Here is a 22,437-nt window from a genome sequence, read left to right as displayed (position 1 = left end):
ATGGATTTTGAGGTAATGATGGCGGTGTCAGCAGATTGGTTTAAGATCCATGGGATATGTATATCCTGGGACAAGTTCACTGGGTCTGTTCGGCACACCGGGCATATCCCAAGATTTTACCTTCCAATCCGTCCAACCAAGGGATGGGATCAATTTGAAGGAAATGATGGTGATGCCAATGGATTGTTTTAAGATCCATGGGATTGCTTATATCCCGGGACAAGTTCAACGGGTCTGTTTGGCTCGTCATGCATATCCTGAGATATCGCGATCCCATCCCTCCTAATACCATGGGATCAGTCTGGCCAAACAGGCCCTTAGTATGATATTTGGTCTATATTGTTTTTGGGTACGAATCTTATTATAATCTGAAAAAATGGATGGAAGGTGTGGATCTAAGAAACACGACAGCATGGGGTCACACGTGTATTGCACACTTCAATAAATTTAGTTGCTTGCTGCATGGTATACAGGAGCTGATTAGGTGAGACACGGGCCTCTAAACGGCCGGCACTGCGAGGCTCACCTTGATGTGTGTATTCTATATTTACTCTATCCATTCATTTTTTTCAAATCATTTTATAGCATGATATCAGAAAATTAAGAATGTGTAGTTATTAAGTAGAATATACTCCAGGGAACAGTGGTCATGGAACACTTTACCATTAAAAACTTCTCAAGGCTCACCTTAATGTTTATCTAGTTTTTATTTGCAATCCGATCTGTTGATAAGTTCACGTAAGCCTAGATGAAGAGTAAAAACAAATATAAGTTTGATCCAAAACATTTGTGGCCCGTTAATGGTCAATCGCAACTATATCCTATGGTATGGTCCACCTTATAATTAAATATGCTTAGAGCGTATACATAATGCACACGTCAAGTTGAGCACCACATTAAGGTCCGCACATCACGAGTGATGCCGGGGTCTCACCTAATCCGCTCCTTGGTGCAGCACATTCTAAGTTGAGAGAAGAAAATCAAAAGTGTTGACACGTGGAACCTTTGTAGGACCCACACGATGTATGTATTAGATCCACACCGCCCATCCATTTTTCTACGCCATTTCATGGAATGAGACAAAAAATGAGGAAGTTCCAAGGCTCAAAATGGGCCACACTATAAAAACAAGAGGAATTGGATGCCCACTATTGAAAACTTCTTGGGGCTATTGAAGGCTCTGGTTAAGATGATATTTGTGTTTTCCCTCCATTTAAGTCCGTGACCTTATAAAAAGGTTGGATGGCAAATAAACCTTACCGTGGATCCTAAGAAGGTTTCAATGGTAGTCATTTAAGTTCTATTGTTGTACGTGGCGTGGTTCACTTGAGCTTTGGATTTGCCTCATTTTTGGGCTCATGCTCTATATGATTTGTAAAAAATGATATGTAAAATTTGACGGGCGATATGGATCTAAAATATAAATCACCCTGGGGCCAAATAAGTTCCACACATTAATCGTCATGTTGTGGAGCACACCAATGATTTGAGAGAGAAATCCGGCATATCTGGTTAGCTTGAGTCATTAGTCCCAATGAGAAGCCATGCCATTCGAAGGATAATCTGGTTATTTTTTAAAGTTGACAGGAATATTTTGGTTAAAAATCAACAAAAATTTTCAAAGGAAAATGGCTTACTTACCACGTTCCATGATAAGGTTTTAGTCAAGTTGTCTTTACTGAAAAAAATTCTTAAAATTTAAGTGATTTTTCCATTTAAGCACTGAATGTTGTTTTTTTATTACCAAACTATCTAAATTACTAGAATTACTGAAAATAATATTTTTTTTAGTGATAAGTAATGAAATTAAATTTTACCAAACGCACACTAATGTGGTGCCGAACTATTGCAGAATCTGCACGACATACCATACAACGTCAACCGTTGATTTACCCGACTGCTCTTTTATTTTTCTTTGAAACCCTTGTTTCTCTCCCGAGGCTCGTTGTATACAGTGGAGAAGGAGACAAATTCCATTTTTCTCGTTATACCCAACCAAGCATTTGCGGGCGATGCCAACCGTTGGATCCTATCCTTGCGTAAGTGCTCGAAGAACCGATGCTTCCATTTCCTTTGGCTCTCTGGCCGTTTCTCCAGCTTCCGTATCTCCACACTGCAATGATACGATCACGGTTCCTGACACGTTTTACTCCGGTGCATATGCAGGTGAAGCCAGATAGGGTTTTCTTCGCCACAATCCCGAATCCCAAAACCCTAATATCAGCTTCTCCTGCAAGAAAGATCGTTTGCTGCGAGACAATCCAGCTTCGCAAACACGACCTTAAAGGCCAAACAGTTGCGGTGAGTATTTACCACTGCCATTTGCACCACTCATTCACGAGAAATATGAGAGCTACTCACCATCCAAAGCGGGATCCGGGCCGTTCATCTGGCGGGCCCCATGATAGAAGTGCCGTGGCCTGGCAAAGAGGCTGGTTCGGTCATTCATCAGGTGGGCCACGCCGTGTGTAAACAATGGACAGTTGAAAAAATGCTGACCAGCGGCTGACACGAACTTACACATGCGTCCCGTCTGATGAACAGATCGGTCCTAATTTTATCGCCCACAATATGTAGCAAGTCGGACCCACATGATGAACGGCATGGATCGCTCACACGCATGCCACATTGTTGTATTCATGTGTTGTGTAAGATTGCTCTCTTTTCTACAGCCATTCGTCTTCCAAGCCATGTATAGGATGGTTAGCACAACCTGATAACAGTGATGCTTTAAAACCATTAACAATCTGTGATTGCCCCTGCAAATAAGGGTATAAAGTTTTTTATTGGACTTATTTTTTTAAAAAATTTTAAATTATAAATGATCTTTGATCGTCCGTTTTATTGGCTAAATGAAGGGCTCTGTTCGATGCAGCTGTACAACACCCAAACCCTGTGGGACCCAATGTTATGGTTGTGTGCAATCCAGTCTGTCCATCAAAGTAGGCGCATTATATTCACCCTAAATAGAAAAAAAGAAAACTGCATCCCAACTTAGGTGGTTTCCACACACAAACCTGTGCTCAGCATACTCCTATTGTTCCATGTGGTGTGGCCTGTCTGAGATGTTGATCTGTCAGATATTTTATCCCATTGGGTAATAGAAAAGGACTCTCTGGATGGATGGAGTGGACGTCACACAAAAAACAGTGGGCCCCACTGATCTCGCGTGTTACATGGTACAAATGAGAAAGTTTCGTCGCGATTATCAGCTGTTACCACTTACAAAGGCAACACGCCTCATAGAGTTAAAAGGAAAAAAAAAACCAAAAAAAAAAAATCATAAATTAGAAAAAAGAAAAGAAAAGAAAGATGAGGGCCCGTGTCGGAACGGGGATTCATTTAGTATATGTATAGATATTGATTGGATGGCTAGAATCATGCTAGCCAATTCATATAGGTTGATTGGACTATCCATGTGATCAAACACAAATATGACTCCACTAGTGTGAGTTTTGTTCTGTTGGCCCCAATCGTAGATAGAGGAGGGTTGTGTCAGGTGGCAGCTGGTGTTAGAGTTATTTTCATATTCTTCTCATGAGTCCTGACATGACATTTCAAGCTCATGCTTGGGTGTTCCCTACAAGCAATGTGTTGTGGCATCAAGGTGTAGTAAGAAATGCACAAGGATTGGCTAGCACATCCCCTAGAAGCGATGTGCTATGGCAGCTCTCAATTGCATAGAAAAGTAAGCAAGGATTCCTGCTTCAAGTTGAAAGCTATAAGAGGGCATGGGGAACACCCAAAAGGATGCGCACGTGTAGTAAGAAAATGTTTGATGACCTATTTAATTGAGGGTATGGCCCTTGACAGAGTGGAATGACATAATAGGATTTGTGTAGCCGAGCCCAATTAGTTGGGGTAAGGCTTAGATGATGATGATGATGACAAACACACACACACACACACACACACACACACACACACACACACGGCTTAGATGATAATGATATGTATGTATATGATATAGACACACATAAAATCAACTTCATAAAAAATTCCATAATCAAACAACCCACTCTTAGGTATTTTTGTTTTAAAATCTAAAATTGTCTTAGATTGCGAGAACCGAGCTGCAACCAAGTGGAAGTGAATGATCTCCATATTTTTTTAATATAAATGCCAGTTGTCCTGATTATGTTCCAATTGTTTCTGTTTGAAGTATGACAAAAAATGAACGCATTCACAAATTGGGACTGACTAAATTTTTTGCTAGGTAATTACTCAATCTAATTCAAGTGGGACTAACCTAACGTTAGCTATTCCCTTTGCTAGCACACATACGTTTTCAGCTGGCTGAAAAGCCATTGTGCGCTAGTGCGCTCAGTAGTTTTTCAGCTGGGTCCACAGATCTTGCTCTCAGCTCCGACGATTGGGTCCAGTCCTTTAGGCGAGGCTCTTTACTTTACAGGGTGGTTCCCTTTACGGTTCAGGAATTCGTGCATTTCAACTTGATTCTCACAATAGAAGCTAATTTTACATCCAAACACATCCTTACCTATTATTTCCGTAGCTATCAAAATCCTATGATTTACGATTTGAGTTGAATCTCAAGCAAAATGATTTGAATCTCACCTTGTATCCCTTTTTATATGAATCTTATGATTTTATGATTTGAATCCTACGATTTACAATTCAATTATACTTGTTCTTTTCTATTTTAAGCTTCACTTGGCTTTCATTTTATGTTTTTAAATTGGCGGGGGCTTTAAGAATCATTTAGAAAAGGTAGATAACTTTGTTTTATTCTTTGTAAGAGATTGATAAATGTTCTCTTTGACATTAAATCATGGAGCTTTTTTTAAAAAGTTTTTTTTATATTCTTACTTCTTAACTAGTCGAAACACCAAATTGATGTATGACTTATCTAGGAATGTTTTTATGGATGGTTACAATCATGTTGAGCTATATGTATTACGAATGATGGTTAGAAATCAAATATCTTTTCTTATTGGTCTACAAAATCAAATGCAATTTTCTAACTTTTCCAACGTGATTCTACATTCAAGAAAGGTAAAAAGAACATTAATTATTAAATGATCCTTGTACGTTTTTTAAGGGAAATTTCTTCAAAGAAAAAAATAAAGGAAGATAATAATCGTTTAACACTATCATGATTCAGTATTACTTGGTGCATATTGATGGGAAAAGGATGGTTGACAAGTTCTTAATTTTTTCTGATTTTTTAACTTTTTAAAGAAAATCATAAAAAATCGTATGTTTAGAATATGATTTGCAATTTGATATGATTTAACGCCTATTATGATTAGTGATACAATGATGATTTTGAAAGCATTGATTATTTCTTATATTTTTCGACAAATGCCACCAACATCATCGATCATACTTCTCAATATGGATCTTATGCATGAATTTTTGATAGCCATTTGGTCCAGTTTTAAAAATGCTTACATGTGTACATGCACTCATATCACCATATCGATGTGTATTTTCAACACAGCATGGATACACTTCAGGCATGGTTTTTAAACTTTATTTCGAAGTTTTCGACATGTATATGTTACATATGATGGATTATCTTGTAATCAATAGGAGATTTGCATTCTTATATGTATGATGTATGATGACATTGATTGCTTGGACTTTGCAGGTTGTAGGCCTAGGTATTTCTGGAAGAGCTGCGGTAAGGCTTGCTCTTGCCAGAGGTGCATCTGTTGTTGCCATTGATAGGAATGAACAGTTGGTCCCATTGGAGGTATGCTATGACTGTGATTTGGCAACCGGAAAAGCAGGATCTTTGGTCTCCCTTTTGATTATTTTAGTTTTGATGCTGTTTGCTCTCTGATTGTAGCAAGATCCTCAATTTATGAAGCACGTCAATTTGAGAACAGTGCTTGGACATTGTGATGGAAAGCTCCTCAGGGATGCAGACAGAGTGGTGGTTTCCCCTGGAGTTCCTCTTGAGAAATATGGTCTTTCTGCATTATTGCAAGCTGTAAGGAATAATAATCCCAAGCTGTATGACAAGGAAATTCTAGATTTTGAAATAATGTTTGTCTCCCACAAGTGTATCAGCAGATGTGCCAGCAGAACATGGGAAATATTGACTTCCCATTCTCGTGGGTCTTTGGTATAATAGTTGTATTTCCAATATAATTCTTCTTATCAGAATAATACATTTTTTTAATAGGATGTTCTAATTTAATGTTGTATTTATTTTTCCACAATTATGTAGATATGTAGGGACATGCTAGCATATTGGATTTTTCCTGGTTTGCCATGCATGATTCTCGATATTCTTCAACATTGAGATATGTCTCCAAGTTGTGCAGCTTATAAGGCATTTATACTGAAAATATCTGGATTCTGGCCTATTTCTTTCTAAAAGTATTGAGGATACTAATGTTACCTGAGGCATGCTAATAACTTCCAAGAATTACATCTCTATATTCATGGGAAAATTCAGGAAATGGTTACACTATGCTTGGCATTGAAATGCAGGGAAGACAGGTGATGTCTGAGTTGGACTTTGCAGCAGAAGTTTTACCCAATAGCATCAAGATTCTAGCAGTGACTGGAACCAATGGAAAATCTACTGTGACTACTTTTGCCGGACAGGTTTCATGCAATTTACTTTCATTGTTTGAGTTTAAACAGTTCAACTTCCTGTTAACAAGTTTGTTGTTACATGTTACATGCTCCAAACCAATTTCAATTAACTACTTAACTCTAGTTATATCTTAGTTTCGTTCAGAATGTAGTGGACTCCAAACCATGTCATTTGAACTGATGACAGACCAGGAACTATGAATAAGCTTTCTTTGCTTTACTATCCTAAGTGTCATCTTTTCATCAACTATATACTTGTAGTCCTCCAGACCCCCCTACGCTGTTGGATGTCAAAGAAGCAGTCCTGTCCCAAGACGAAGTGCAACCGGCTAAAATCCTTTACTCTTCACTCTTTAGAGAGTAACTTAATGAATTTAAATTACAGGAGTTCCCCACCATTTTTGTTACTGTAGGCAAAATGGTAATTAAAATGGACATGTTAAGTAACAAATCATAAGTTAGATATATGGAATGTATGTGAACCATCTTAGAAGCATCCCTGGAATACTGTCCTAAAATGTGCATACACATGTTTCTTATGCAAAGTGTTCTGCAGTACATTTTTAGAGCATAATTATTACAAAAATTACAAGAATTTCAATAGTACAATCATCTCATGTGCATATGAAGAGTATAAGATGATGAAATGAGCTTGAACAGAACTGGGTTTTGTTTTTTTCCTTTTTTAATTCAACAGAAATTTGTTGTCGCCATCCCAAGATTCAAACTGTTTGGTGATATAATCCCTCAAGACAGGAGAGCAACGTGTAAATAGTGAAGAGAAATTGCTACCATTAAACAGGAGATCGACTCTCAAACCTGTTATGGGGAATCTGAAGGAAGGGTGGAAAGAAGTGAGAAGGGAAATCTAGCCTCTCTTCATCTCAAATATCGAGCAATATTTGAGAGATTCAGGCGAGTAGTGGATGTTTTCTTGCCAAAGCATCGCTTAGTTGCTCATCACAGGGTTTTGGCTCCGTCTGATTCAAGTCATGGGAAGAAGCCAATTGTGTGGTAGAAAGTATGGAGGCAGTTGGAATTAGAGGAAGGGTGTTCGAAGTGGAGCATTTATAGATAGCCAGGGACGAACTGCTAAGAGGGGCATTTCTTGATGAGGAGCAGGACCATCTCATAGCAATGAAAAGGAGAACATTGGTAGGGCTAGCGAAGATGATAGGAGGATGATAGCAAGAGAATTTCTTTCACGCTTTTTGGTTCTATGGAGCCCCCCCAATGTTGCCTCTTTTGCTTGGTTGGTTGGGAGAAAATGCATCCTCACTATAGACAACCTTAATGAAAGAGCTATGATTCTTCCCAACATTTGTCTCCTTTACATGGCCGATGCGGAATCAATTGATCACTTATTTCTTCATTGCTCATTCGTTGGTCAAATACGCAACCAAGTCTTTAAGGTCTTTGGTTTTGATTGGGTGATGCCTTTTTTGGGTTTGGCATGAGGTGCAGCTGGCCAAGGACCTTCGGGTTTTATGGCGTTTGTTCTTCTTAGCTGTCCTTCGGAATGCGTTTTTTTTTTAAAATTTTTATTTTGGGGGCAATTGGCGGTGTTTTCGGAACAGATCGGGACCTTGGGAAGAAATATATTGGAAGTCTAAAAGGAATGTAATAAGTTGGGTAGCTTCTTCTAGGCATCACAATGTTTCTTTTGCTCTATCATTCTTGGGGCTGTAATTTTTGCTTTTATCTTCATTTCTTTGTATTTGTTGTTGCTCGGATTGTTGCCTGACAGGCAATTTTGAATAAAATCATTAACCTTCAAAAGAAAAAGGGAGAGAAGAAGATAGGAGGATGATCAAAGTATAGATGGTGCAGTACTGTGAGGGTGTCTAAGTTGAAGCAATGGGGTGCAACTATAAAGGGGCTTTGATGGGAGGACAGTACCAGTGACGAACAGGGCTACTAGGAATATCTCTGGAGACTGTCACCATTTGCCCGGGAGCTGCAGAGAATGACAAATCGCTGTTGAAAGCATCATCGGTGGGAGCCACAGTGTCGGAAATGGAGGAGAAGATGGTGCCCAATATAGAAACCAGGGCCAGGGGACAACCACTGTGTCAAAGTTGGTCTGAAGTTCTGATACTAAATAGATACCACATCCTATTCTGTTTCTAATCTGAAGATGCAGCAGACAGGTGGCACAGCAGTAAGCCGACAGGAGAAATTGTTTCCGCTGTGTTTGAATGGTTGAAGGAGATATTGGAGAAAGGCAGGGTAAGTTGGATCAGGATGCTTGGAGTTCCCTGGATTTCTGGTTCAGTGAGACCTTCAAAGAGTTAGGAGAATACTTCAACTGGGCTTTGGACTTCGACCCTGCAACAATCACCAAGTAAAGCCAAGTTTGCAAGAGTGAAAATGCACGTTTCAGATTTGGGTAAGTTAGTGAAAGAGATTTCAGTGAAGGTTTGGAACAGACTCTACCCCATAGAGGTGGTTGCAAAACTCGTCGAGAGACTGACACCAGGGACTCCAAACGAAAATTTCAGGGCATCGGGAGGAGATTCCCTGTGAGGAGGAAGATGATGATGTGGCAGGGAGACATCGAGTCACCAACAAAGCAGCGCATTAGAGGCTAGTAGTAGAAGCCAAGCTGGCAGATTTGAGAACAGGTGGCGTTTTGCCAGAGAGAGAAGGGACACCAGGCGGGAATTTTCTTTCAAAATTCAAATTCCAAAGGATCTCATCACACCTACCACCTGTCAGGAGAGGTATGTGTCGCTATAGGAGGAGAAGCAGCCTGACCAACGATTGTTGGGGAAATGGTGCTAAGCATCAAGTTTCTTGTAAGTTTTTCTTCTCATGAGATAAGTTAACTAGAGTGTATTTCGACAAAGGGACCTCATATGATGGAAATGTGTTGACAGACAATGATATTGTTTCATTAATGGAGACGAGATTGATAGGTCGGTAGGTGGGCATCTTGTGGGACTGTACCATGGGGTCTTTGGGGTATCTTCGATGTAATTAGATCTCTATCTTCTAGGTTAAACATTTCGTTTAATTACGTTAAGAGAGAGTCTAATGCGTTGGCTAGTGAGTTGGCAATGTTAGGAGCAGATCACCCAGCTTCATGTATTTTGAATTCCTTTGGCTCCTTCTAATGAAAGCCTTATAGTTGCTTGCTCCAAAAAAAAAAAATAAAAAAATCTAGGGCTTTTATGCCCTCTTATATCTGGGTCTCTGTTCAAATACTCAAGTGGGGTTCCATCACAACCGAGAGGTTCAAAATTGAAATCACCGTGACTTAACCATATTTGTCTAGAAAAACTGAAAGACCCATGGAAATTCAGTAGCTATGAATGTGATTTCAATGCTTATTTGCAGTTTCTTTGTTAGTGAGGCCAATCGGTAGTCATGGAGCTTTGAGGTACAGTTGCACCTCTATTGTTGTTGGTTGCAGATCCTCTCAAACTAGGGTGCCCACAAATGCATTTGATGGTGGGTGATACTTGTTCCTCAGGGGAAGATATCAATTGATCATCATAAACTTTTCTTGCTAAAAAGTTTCAAAATCCTTTAGCCACTAGTATGCTTATTGCTTAGTACAATTAGTTATATCAGTATCTGCCATCCACATGCAATGGCGATTCCATTTGGATTCTGATCAACGATGGGCATTTCTTCTGGTACTTTTCTATTACAGCTGTATTAGAGTGTGGTGGTTGGCAATTGTTTTCTCTGAAACATATTTAGCAAGCAAAAAACAGAGTCATTATTCACTTGAGCATGCTGGTTCTTCCCCACATAACTTCAGCGTGTTATCATTCTTTGTGAATATTCTTCCACGAGATGGTTGGGATTTAAATTGTAATGATTGACATATGGTCTTGCTTGAAATCTTTTTGTGCAGATGCTTCATCATTTAGGCATCAAGGCATTCGTTGGAGGGAACCTTGGAAATCCTCTTTCAGAGGCCACTCTTCAGTGCTTGGAATCGTCTTTGGCAAAAGACATATTTCAGGCACGTACAATTTGTTTTTTTGTTGAAGTTTAATTGTTGGATCTTGTCATTAAATTTGGGCTATGCTAAATGCTTCACCCAACACCAGTCTGCTGATAATCTTAGGGCCTGTTTGGATACTGGAAAAAGAAAAGAAAAGAAAATCGTTGACTGTTCCTGTGATGGGACGTTTCACTGTGTTTGGATAGCAAGGGAAATACTGGATTAAAAAAAAGCAAGCATTACCCAACACCACAGTCAAATTCTCACACAAGATACCAGGTGACTATTGTGAGAGCCTTATCAAATTTCCCATTGTCATCCAAACAAATATATAAAAAAACGGAATAAATGATGGGAATCCACATTTCAGAGATGTTCATGGAAATCTTGGAAAATCATCAATGGATAATCAATTAATCATTACACTTATCTTTTCTTTCTTTTCGCAATATCCAAACAGGCCCTTAGTGAGGATGGATAAATTCATTCCTTCTTTCTTGTTACTGATCTCATGTTACCTTTATAATATTTCTAGCCTTAATCTATTTTTTAACCATTGTACTGAGTGCTTATTTTGAATCTCTTGATCTTTGGGCGGGTTGAACCCTTAATAAATTATCTTCTACTCCTGAATTTCTTCTCATACTTTCTGTTAATCTGATATAAGGGTTTTGTCCATGCACTTTGCCATCATATAACTTCTGCAGTTTCATATTCCCAGGTCGCTGTGGTGGAAGTTAGCAGCTACCAAATGGAAATTCCAAACAAGTGCTTTTGTCCATCGGTATGTGGGTTTCGGAAGGTTGAGTTGCTGCCATTGACCATTTGGTATATCATTCTTCAAGTCCTATTGACTTCCATGGGCAATTTTCAGGTTGCTGTGGTTTTAAACCTCACTCCCGATCATCTAGAGCGGCACAAGACCATGCACAATTATGCCCTAATGAAGTGCCATCTCTTTTCTCACATGAAGGACAGCAAGCTTGCAGTTCTTCCAGCTGGTACACACTTTTCCATGAAGCAAATTACAGATATATTTCGGGAACATTTACTTGTTTCCAGTGATAGGAGGCATTGTCTTCATTTTGCAAGTGCACCCCCCCCCCCCCCCCCCCTCACAACTGTGGCTTTGTCATTCTCTCAGTCACTGTTTGGTAGATGCCTGAAAAATGAGTTCATCTCATTTTAGCTAACAGTAATTATGTATTACAGATCCAGATCTCCAATTCATAATTACTATTTATCAGGATCTCTACTACATAATTACTATTAGCATGAACATTTTATGTATTAGAAATCAAGTCCTCTAATATAAAGTTGCTGTTAACTAAAATGAGATGAACTCATTTTTAGGCCTTTCTCAAACAAGGCCTTATGCTCTCTCTCTCTCTCTCTCTCTCTCTCTCTCTCTCTCTCTCTCTATATATATATATATATATATATATATATATATATAGACGTGGGATGCCCAATAATCAATCTGGACCATCCATTCTTTCCCACAATTAGGGACAAGCCATGGTACAAAAATCATGCCAATAGGATGATCCTTAACAATCAAGATTGAGCAAAGAAACAAAATAGGTCCAATCACCATCTTGAACCATCTATCCAATATATCGCACTTTGCATTGCGTATGATTCCAAAGCAGCATTATAGTTTGATGATTCTAGCCATGTTATCTATGGTTCTTAATAAACAATAGTTAGAACGTATTGGCCTCATTCATAAGATTAGCATCATTTAATCCGCGTGATTCTTGTATTATGGCAGGCTCCCAATGGTACTATTGAATGAACGGTCCAGATTAATGAATGTGCATCCCACATTTACATTAAAAGCTTTGGGGACATTGTCAATGTCCGATGTTTGCAAAATCATATGTGCGTGCATGTTTGCACGCGCGCGCGAATGCCCCATAGACGCATGTTGATGAAATCCACTCTGACCATCATACATGCCCTCCCTCATTTGGCCGTGAGCCCAAAAATCAAGCCAATCCATGGCTCAAGTGCGCAACACTAGCAGGAATAGTTGAGAGTGGATGACCACCCTTGATTCTCATTGAGGGCCAAACATGTGGTGTATATGCCATCCCATCCATTGATTTGAAACATCTACCTAGGATGATGGCAAACTTGAAAAATTAGACCATTCTAGAACTTGGGTGGGGCTCGATAATAATTAGGGGTGGCATCGATATATAGAAATGAATGAAGAATTCACTATTCCTACTCGTGTTGTCACACCCCGCTCTTTAGATACAGTTTGTGCACCCTCAGACCCGAGTTACGGCTCATGACTCATACATTAAGTGTACATAGATCCACTCATCATACGATTATTGAGAGGTACAATTACATGTATTCTAGACGATCATCACATTAACATTCATGTATCCAACCATTTCCACTCCATTTAATTATACTTCATCCATCACATTCTCATTCATAAAACAAATCCTCAAAACTTGTCTAAGTCCACCCATTTGGGACTTTATTCAACTAAAATAATCAATAATAATTAAACCATATTGTACTATGAACAATTCTCAAGTTAATCCATGTGGTATTGTATACAATGAATGGAAACTAAAACTTCTAGAATAAATCGCATAATAAATTCAATCATCCAATGCGGCGAGTTCGTCTTCCGCTAATTACGGCTATTGATACATCTCTCTTTGAGGGGAAACATGGATCCATGATATCAATGATTGGCATATGGGCATGTTTAGCATTAATCAGAATCTTCTAAAATATACATCATAAAGGATCATAATTAAACAATGTTTCATCAAGCATACAACAATCATATCAATCAGAACAATCTCAACAATCAAATCATCTATCTTAATCATGTAGATATGAAACACGTTGGAATTCACTCACCTACTTGTGTTATGGTTGAATCCTTCAATTAATCTGATGCTTTGGAATCTATACTTTGAATCCTTATTAAGATGGTTCAGCATACCAAAATTTAATCATATTATTCTAACAAGTCGGATCCACTTTTGATCTAAGCAAGATGACGCAACATAAATTCTAAACTTTAAATTCGAAAATCAACAGGGATTGTTGATCAATGCAATCGATCGATTGAGATAGCTCGAGGGCCCTCGATCGATCTTCGGATCGACCGCCCATAGATCAATAAAATTTAAATTAAATTCATTAAGTCTCTGGACACTTTTGGCCACCTTAGATCGATCGAACCCTGCTTGTCGATCGATTGAGCGTGGTCATATTAAATCAGTTTGCTCGCTGAACAGATTTGGTCGTCCTTGATCGAATGAGTTTGATCGATTGGGATTGCTCGAGGATTCCCTTAATTGATCGAACCTCGAGTTCAATTAGTTGAACCGGGTTACGAGTTTCGGAATTTGGTCGCTAGACAAAAATCAACCCTCTTCGATCAATCGATTACTGACTTCAATCGATTGATCGAAGTTGGATAGGTTTAGTTACATAGTCCGGTTTTTCGAGAACTTTAGGGTTTTTCTTCTTCTTCCTTTGTTTTGGTGAATTCTATTGATCCCAGAATTGGGTCCAACCCATCCAATGGTTTTATTATGTTGGATTCGGAAAACCAAAAGATTGTTCAAATCCGAAATATCCAGAATCTCTAACTATTGATTGAAAATTGTTTTTGACATAAACTATCGTCACCAACGCAATTTGCAGCTCGTTGTGGGAATTCCTTAGTCGGATCATTGTAGAATTCTAGGTCCTAACGTGATTCGGCTTTAAGATCATTTGATTCGAATCTCCTACGCTAATACAGCTTGATTTCTCAAAGTTGATCATTCCAATATGCAGAAATAATGCAGAAATCGTTTCCTTTATTCAGAAGCTTCTCTATAGATCAAAACGACGGACGTATGGTTAAGTCGCCACGTCCATTGGTTAGATTTAGGGTTTTCAGATAGGAATTAAGAAAAAATAAGGTAGAATTGATGAAAAACTTACCAGTGGAGGCTCCTTTTTCGCAAGGCTGATCTTCCCTTTAAATAGAGGAAGAGCCACGATTCTAGAAGATTTCACCAGAATTTGTGGGTTTTGGCTAAAACAAAAATTCATGCGGTGTTGGCAGTCAATCCCCTGACCTATCCCTCTACCGAGAGTGCTCCTACTAACTGGGCTAAGTGCTTGGTTTTATTAATAAATGAAAATTAAATTATAAATTTATTTTAGTCAAGGTCTCAAGTGGGTCACGAAAATCAAGGTTGTTACACATGTGTCCCACCTAAGTCATGGATTGGCCTGATTTTTGAGCCAATGGCTAAATGAAAGGTGTGCATGGTGGCTAGAGTGGATCTCATCAACACATCATGGTGGGGCCCATAGCAACCGTTGCACCACATTGTGGTGAAAACGCTTGCACTAGATAATTTCGTTATCATCGTCATCTAAGCATGATCCCAATTAATTGGGGTTGGCTACATGAATCATGTTCCGTCGTTCCAGTCTATTAAGGCTCAGACCTAACGCCCTACCATGAGTTGGCATGTCATATTGTTTGGATTCATGATGGAAGTTATGTCATAAGTTTGACGCTGACTTCCAACCTGACATGTCATGACCCGAAAATTTTTGAATTTAAAATTTGAAACTTCTCTCTTTTGAATTTGATTTGAGAGAGAGAAATATGCCGATCCTGCTCTTTTCTCCTCCTTTCGTATACTCTCCCTCATTCCTCTCCCTTGTTTTTCTCATTCTCCAACGAACCCTCTTTCTCGAGGGAGCGTGTGAGAGGAAGAGTCTCACTTAGACTCAAAGAAACCAAAAAGGGAGCTTGGGAGAGAGAGAGAGACGTTGGGAAAGCACAACCCAGGTTAGTCTCATAGATTTCCTTTTTGTTATTTGTAAGTCACATAATTTTGTATCGATCTACACAATGGGTGGATTGGATTAGCCAAGCAACCATTGTGCACATCCATGTCATCCGTGTGGATACATCGACGTGTATGGCTTTAGGGCTTGTGTGCAGAAGGTAGGCTCTTTTTATGATGGACGACGATTGATTTGATCTGTACGGTCCATGGGCTTTTTAAGACCAAACTATGCAAAGATCTCAGAAGTTAGACAAATCCAACACCCCATTGGACCGCATTGATCATCGATTGACCAAAGGTTGTTCTTATTTGAAGTAATTGAAATTAATTCGTAAAGGTATAATTCTTTGCGCAAGTTGCGACTTGGCATAGAGAATCGTACTAACCTATTCTAAGGCACGTGAGTAGATCCACACCGTTCAGTGAATTTCTAAGATCTAAAACTATGAGGACCCTAAATCTTAGGTTGATTGAACCATTGGATGGGCCACATCGATCTGTCATGTAATGATCTCCTATGTCGAACCACTGGATGGTTGAGATCTGATTTGGTCTGGACCGACTATCAAAATCCGAATATCAGACTATGCTGACATCCGGGTTTGATGATCAATCTGACCATCTGGTGGGCCACATTAATCAATTGTAAAATGATGTATGGATAGTCTAGATCAAGTTGATCAATGGTCATCCCTTGTAATTGATCAAGAGACAATCAATGATCGTTTTAGGTCCACCTATCGAGCATAATTAGATCCTAAATCATTAAAGTAGATTGATCTTCATTTTTTCGATTAAATGTCACAAACTGAGCAAATTTGGCTTCCTTCGATGCGATCTTCGATTGAAGTTCGATTCATTCGAAGGTGACAAAAATAGTCCAGCAACCAAATTGTTTGAATTTCGAGTTTTTCGATCGATTGAACTTCTATCAATCCAAAAGTCCTATTGATTCGATCGACAGACACTTGGACAGTTTTGTTATTTTCCGAACTCCGATTATTGGATTAGTAATTTCATGATACATGTGATCTAATGTACAATGGACCATTAATGGGTTGGTTGTAAGGTGGCCAACCACTTTGAATTGATTAAGTGGGTCCCACATTGACCCAAGATGATTAAAACCCTATATTAAGGGTTGGGTCCAAAAGGATTTAATCCAACAGTTACTGATTCTCCTATGGATCCCGTTGTGGGATCTAGATCAATCAAAGGTGGGCCCCACCATATGAACCAATAGGATCAGTCAATAATTTCATTTATGTGTTTTAGGGAATTTTAATTCAAATCAATCTGATTACTATAAGGAATCATCTCCCCCAAACCAAGGTGAGTGATCTCAACATGTTTCCCCTCCATTGAATTAAAGTACATTGTTCGTCTAATATGTTTGTATGCTTACTCTAATATTGCTGCTATGTTCTCTTACTTGATTGGATTGGACATATAATATGATTACTGTACTGATGTAGAAGTAACAATGATTATATTCATGGTTGATTTAATGTGTTGATGTAATTCCTGACCTGAATTGTTGTATTGGTGCAACCTATAATCTAATTTGCTGCACGGATGTAACTTATGAATTGTTTGTTGTACTGATGATATTGGATAGTATGAAATTGTGTAGATTCTAATATGAGAATTAGAATGATCTATACAATACATGATTCACAATTGCTTTGTTATAATTGTGCATCCATCTATTACATGCACAATATATGCCTGAATTCCTGAGGATCTCCCTAGATGGTATACCTGGTAGAATCGTTACCGGATGTCCACTATACTAGTGGAAGCCTACTCACGGAGTAGATGTGAGCCTCACTCATGCCTACCAAAATGGTAGAAGCTTGTTAAGGGGCAGATGCAGGTTGGCGGGTTTCCAACTCAAGCAAGTGGACAGTTTCCTACTTGATGCATTCACGCATTCATGCATTTGCACAACATTTGTAGCAGAAGTGATAAGCTATAACTCGCGAAATTGAATGTCTAACCTAAAGAGAAATTGGCATATTTTTGTTTTAGCACACGCATAAGTGCAACTAGAAGACAGTCATCGTTTAATAATGTGAATTTTGTGTTTGAAAGATATGCATATATTAACAGGATGAACTGTTCCTAGGTTATTACTTTTACTTTGATTTGCTTGTCTATTGATAGCGCATCCTGGTCATAACATACTAGATAAACTCTTGCATATATTAACAGTATTTGGTGTGTACTTTCAGTTTAATCAATTATAGTTCTCGCCTTTTCAATTTGCTGCATCTCGTCAATTTGCTTGTCTACTAATGAGGCATCCTGATCATTGAATATGAAAAAAAAAGAAGCACTAAATTACTTGAAAAAAAATTTATTTACTTGAATTGATTGTATAGACATGTCTTGATTGGATAACTCCTTTAAATCTGTCTATAAAAGCTCAAGGTAGCATTAAACACGACACTCTGGTGTAGCTAATTCATGTTAATAAGCTTATTTAAGGCACAAAGTTAAATGTCAGCACAAACTCTGCCATTTGATGTTAAGCCTCATACTCTTGAAGCTTTTATTTCCTTATATTTTTCTACTTGACGTGTGTTTCCAGAAATTATTCTTCATGTATTTAATGTATGCAATCGTCTAAAGGTTTATTGTGTTGATTTATTACCACTCGTTGTGCGGCCTGCAGTTAGTATCTTGTTTAACATTTATTCATGTACCAGGAAATCAACATTTAAGGGAAGCTTTTGATGATTACATGGATAAATGTAATGTTGCTTGGATAGGAGACTTTCCAGGTGTCAAGGTAACCATTTTGTTTGATTATTATTATTTTTTTCATGGCATATTCTATTTTGCATTTTGCATTGGCTTATTGACAAACATAATTGACTGTAGTGACTTATGTTACAAAGATGGATATGGAAGTAAAGGTGGCCAACCTACGCATTCCCACCATTGGATCAATCACAAGGCTGCAGTTGGGAGCTCTGAAGACAATAGGCACCCACAACTATCACAATGCTGCAGTGGCTGCATTTTCGGTTCTTGGATTGGATGTCGGAATTGATACTGATTCCATTAATGCGACAATAGAAGTATTGAGGACTCCGCCTCATCGGATGGAAATCGGTAATCACGTCTATGCTTTTGCATGCAAATGTTCTTGTTGCTCTTATGCACTTAGCATTTATTGCTGAATGTATGCTTTTGAACTCGTAATAAAATATTTACTTGAAAAATGATTGCGTAATTGGTTCAACTGAGATTTTGGTAGACACATCTACATCCATCATTATCCCTTATTCGCTTCCAATCATAGGACCATCTTAATAGAGACTTGGGCTCTTCTCAGTTTGGCTGGGCTCCACGCACTAAATCCAAACCCTGATTCTTTCTTAAAAGCCCACCAAGTTGATGACTGATTCAGCTCTATTCTTTTATAAAATTGGTGTTTTTTTTTTGTGATCAACCAGCCAAATCAAACTGATTTCCAACTTGATTTTTGAGTTTTTGAATATTGATCCCCCAAGTACGGTTAATTATTCTGTGCTCTCCCAAATCATACATTTAAATGTTGATCAGAAGGTATGGCAAAACAACCTTGATGTCATTAGAGCATTTTTCCTGGTTTACCATCTTATTTTTTGGATTGCTAGGCTAACCCAATTTACTCCATAGGAAAAGCAGTCTTGTGCACTGCGCCAACCATCATCATGATCATCATCGCCTTCTTCCGGAAATTTGGGGTCGGCTACTAAAAGGGCTCAACAGAGATCAACCTTCATCTTTTACTTAGGCTCAACTGCCCAACTAATACAGAGGACCCCAAAGTTCTGGCAACTAAAGGAATGATGCACATATACACAACACATGATGTTCCCTCATATCAGGTATTAGGCACAGGCACCCAAGTTGGCACTGAGGGACGCCTCATGTAGCATCATCACAACAAAAATAGAGAGTACATGCTCAGGTACTTGGCTACGATGATACTGCTATTGCATGTCACATTTAACATGGATGTGCACATATCATCATCATCATCTTATACTTTTACCAGCTATTGGGTTCAGCTTAGTGAATCTTGTCTTGCTAATTGAATGGGCACATATGCACAAAAAATGTCACATGGTGTGAAAACTTCATATTCCTTGCCCCACCCTTACGAGTGATTTCAATTTATTTGATTAATTTAGAATTATCAATGCAGTACACACAGATGCCCATGGGGTAATGTGGGTGGATGACAGCAAGGCAACTAATGTGGAGGCAGCATTTGCTGGACTGATGGGTCATAAAGGAAAAAAGTCTGTGGTTCTTCTTGGTGGTGTTGCAAAGGTATACATCCACTTTTGGTGTTTGTAGTCTTGTAGGACTTGAACAAAAAGTTGGTGAAGGATATTCCATATTTTTGTTGTTTCTCTAGGATCTGAACATGCAAGATTCCAGTGGTTTTGAAAAGCTGGTAGAACCATTGAAGTACCATAGATGTGTTGTTACTGTAAGCATCCTCCTCTTGCTTCCAAAGGCTGCATATATAACCATTTTAAGTTGCACTTATGTTTCTTTTTCCTGAAACCATGCTCCATCTCTGCATTTGGTGTTTATGCTTTTATCATTCATGAATATTTCTCAAATTAGCTTACAAACTAATAAAATCTTTGGATGAATGTCCTAAGTTTGGATCTTCAGGAAAAATGATTCAGAAGACATTGTGTGATTGTGGTCTTAGCATTCCTTGTGTTAGAGCTACTAATCTGGAGGATGCTGTGAACATCGCAAGGAGTATGGCCAGATATGGTTTGTCTTCTTCCTAATGCTAACAATGTATTCTAAGTAGTATGGTCTTGTTCTTCACATTTACTGGTTTGTTTCTAAGGCTATGTTTGAATGCACTACTGAATTGAATTACAACAATTTGTTCAATGGAGTGAAAGTGATCAATTTGTAATTACCTTGGTATTTATACTGAGGGGATAGAATCCAACTTGCAATTCCGTTCCTTTCCAGTTGGAGTTTGAAGGGAAGTAATTGCAATTGAAAGGCTAAGTTCCCATTGTGAATATTAAGGAAGGCAATTACAATCTGACTGTTTCCACTTTACCGTAGTTAGTGCAGTTCAGTTTAATAGAGAATGCAAGTGCAAAAAAGTGGTAATTAAATAACTGCGTAATTAGATATCTTTAAGATTTGCAAGATGTGGTTTATAGCTTGAAGACTCAGTTAGTCAACCTGGGAATAGTTCAAATGAATTTTTCTCAGCTCAAAAGCAGAGTAAGGTGCTGGCTCCGCTGAGAAAGCCAAGTCGAACCACCATGCCACTGTCTGCATTGTTTCCTTGATAAAAGTTTGAAAGTGCTTGTGAATTTCAAACTAGTGATCTTCTCAAAGAAAGTGAATATCTCAAACCACCATGCCACCGTCTGCATTGTTGATTCTTTTAGCTTTTTATATACTTTTAACTTTTAACTGCTTATAACTATTTCAAAGAAAGTTAATATCTCGAACCACCATGCCACCATCTGCATTGTTGATTCTTTTAGCTTTTTCATATACTTTTAACTGCTTATAACGATTTAAATATTTTCAACTTGGTTATTAAATGCCGAGTTGAATCAAGTGAAGACTTGATCGAATCTTCTGAGTGGACTGGACCTTGCGGGAGGTCAAGTTTGAGTTCTCGGGTTTTTGAACCATGTTCCTATGCAGCCATTAACCATTAAAGAAAAGAAAAAATAGTTTCTAAGCAGCCATTTGCCTCTTTGGAAGTCCTGCAAAACCGATATGCAATAGTTGGGCTGTCTTTAATGTTCAAAAAAAGGAAAAAAGAAAAGAAAAAGTTGGGCTCTCTATTTCATAAATGATATGATGATTGGCAGGACCTTTTTTCTTATTGCATGAGCATTTTTAGAAACACGGATGTGGAGATTGGCAGCTCTGCAATCCACATTTTGTGGGATGTCCAAACAGACCTTATATCTATTTTTGTTTTAATTTTTAGTACCACAGTACTCAGATCCTTTGGTGTGCATTCCAAATCCCAATTGCTATGACTAAGATCTGAATTTGTTCAAGCTTTTTCTGGGTTGAATGCAGGGGATGCAATCTTATTGAGTCCTGGGTGTGCAAGCTTTGACGAATTCAGAAATTTTGAGCATAGAGGCAAGGTCTTCCAGGAACTAGCACTTTCAGCTAAAGCTTCAGCAGCTTCAACTAACATGGAAATCTTTTCAAGGTAAAGGGGAAGGGAAGTCCTGTCAAATTATTGAGGGAGGGATGGAGGGAATTATCCACCATTGGTGTAATTAATTTCTAACTTAGTTATGAGTAATGGTTGGGAATGTGGAAAAACCGAAAACGAAAATGCTTTCCATTGAGAACTTTTACTATGTTTGAGAAAAAAGTAGCCTTGGAAACTGATTTCCATTTCCTAGCTTCTCATAAAACCCTGGACATTTATTTCCCCCAAAATAGACCTCGAACATAAAATCCATGTAAAAAGTGGAATCCAAAACGAAAAATGGAAGGAAAATAAAAATCCATGCCATGGATTCCTGTTTACATTTCCGCATCAGGTTTTGGTTTTTTTTTCTCCATCCAAACACCCTCTTGAACAAAATTAAGAAAGAGAACAAAAAGCCCGTTGACTAAAATCCCAGTGTCAAGTGAAATCAATTGCGGATATAGCAGAGGTGAAGATGAGAAGAATAACAATCTTTTCTACATCCTATCTTTTAAGATATGGACGGACACAAAGAAATACCCTCTAAATTTAAGGGTCTTCAATCAGTTTTCTTGTTAGCTACATTCAGGTGACTTAATACTGGATTAGATTGTCGATGAAAGAAATAAAATGAAGTTGCCCTAGACATGGCTAGGGATGCAGATTTCCTGCCAACTTGGACTGTTGGAATGGCCCAAAACCAGGTTGGGCCCATTCTTATGTTTATGAGAAATCCTGTCCATCTGTTTCGCCAGCTCATTTTAGGACATGAGCCCTAAAATAAGGCAGGTCCAAAACTCAAAGTGGGCCACACGACAGGAATAAGTGGGGATCACCGTTGAAACATTCATGGGGCT

General features: G+C 38.5%; 1 protein-coding gene across 3 annotated transcripts; it reads left to right on the top strand.

Moving 5' to 3' along the window:
* Positions 1–1,847: 1,847 nt before the first annotated feature.
* Positions 1,848–21,741, top strand: LOC131220745 (uncharacterized). 3 transcript variants are annotated; one of them, XM_058215581.1, is made up of 14 exons: positions 1,848–2,039; positions 2,167–2,301; positions 5,612–5,716; positions 5,813–5,956; positions 6,463–6,579; positions 10,436–10,546; positions 11,250–11,312; positions 11,403–11,529; positions 18,078–18,160; positions 18,270–18,486; positions 19,568–19,695; positions 19,784–19,858; positions 20,037–20,157; positions 21,454–21,741. In XM_058215581.1, exons 1-14 carry the CDS (start codon positions 2,013–2,015, stop codon positions 21,594–21,596), a joined length of 1,596 nt encoding a protein of 531 aa, XP_058071564.1. In that variant the 5' UTR covers positions 1,848–2,012; the 3' UTR covers positions 21,597–21,741. The 3 variants fall into 3 exon arrangements, with proteins under 3 accessions (XP_058071564.1, XP_058071546.1, XP_058071555.1); XM_058215563.1 differs by lacking the exon at positions 1,848–2,039 and having other exon boundaries at positions 2,050–2,301; XM_058215572.1 differs by lacking the exons at positions 1,848–2,039; positions 19,784–19,858 and having other exon boundaries at positions 2,050–2,301.
* The last annotated feature ends 696 nt before the right edge of the window (positions 21,742–22,437 follow it).

This window comes from Magnolia sinica, chromosome 1 (assembly GCF_029962835.1).
Source record: "Magnolia sinica isolate HGM2019 chromosome 1, MsV1, whole genome shotgun sequence".
In the NCBI taxonomy this organism is placed as follows: domain Eukaryota; kingdom Viridiplantae; phylum Streptophyta; class Magnoliopsida; order Magnoliales; family Magnoliaceae; genus Magnolia; species Magnolia sinica.
The sequence above is the reverse complement of the archived record's forward strand: the minus strand, read 5'-3'. Positions and strand labels throughout refer to the sequence as shown.

Coding starts and splice junctions, on each gene's coding strand:
- LOC131220745 (XM_058215563.1), top strand. CDS start 2,059: ATGCTTCCATTTCCTTTGGCTCTCTGGCCGTTTCTCCAGCTTCCGTAT. Junction 11,530..18,077: donor GCTTGCAGTTCTTCCAGCTG/GTACACACTTTT, acceptor TTCATGTACCAG/GAAATCAACATTTAAGGGAA. Junction 18,161..18,269: donor GAGACTTTCCAGGTGTCAAG/GTAACCATTTTG, acceptor TATGTTACAAAG/ATGGATATGGAAGTAAAGGT.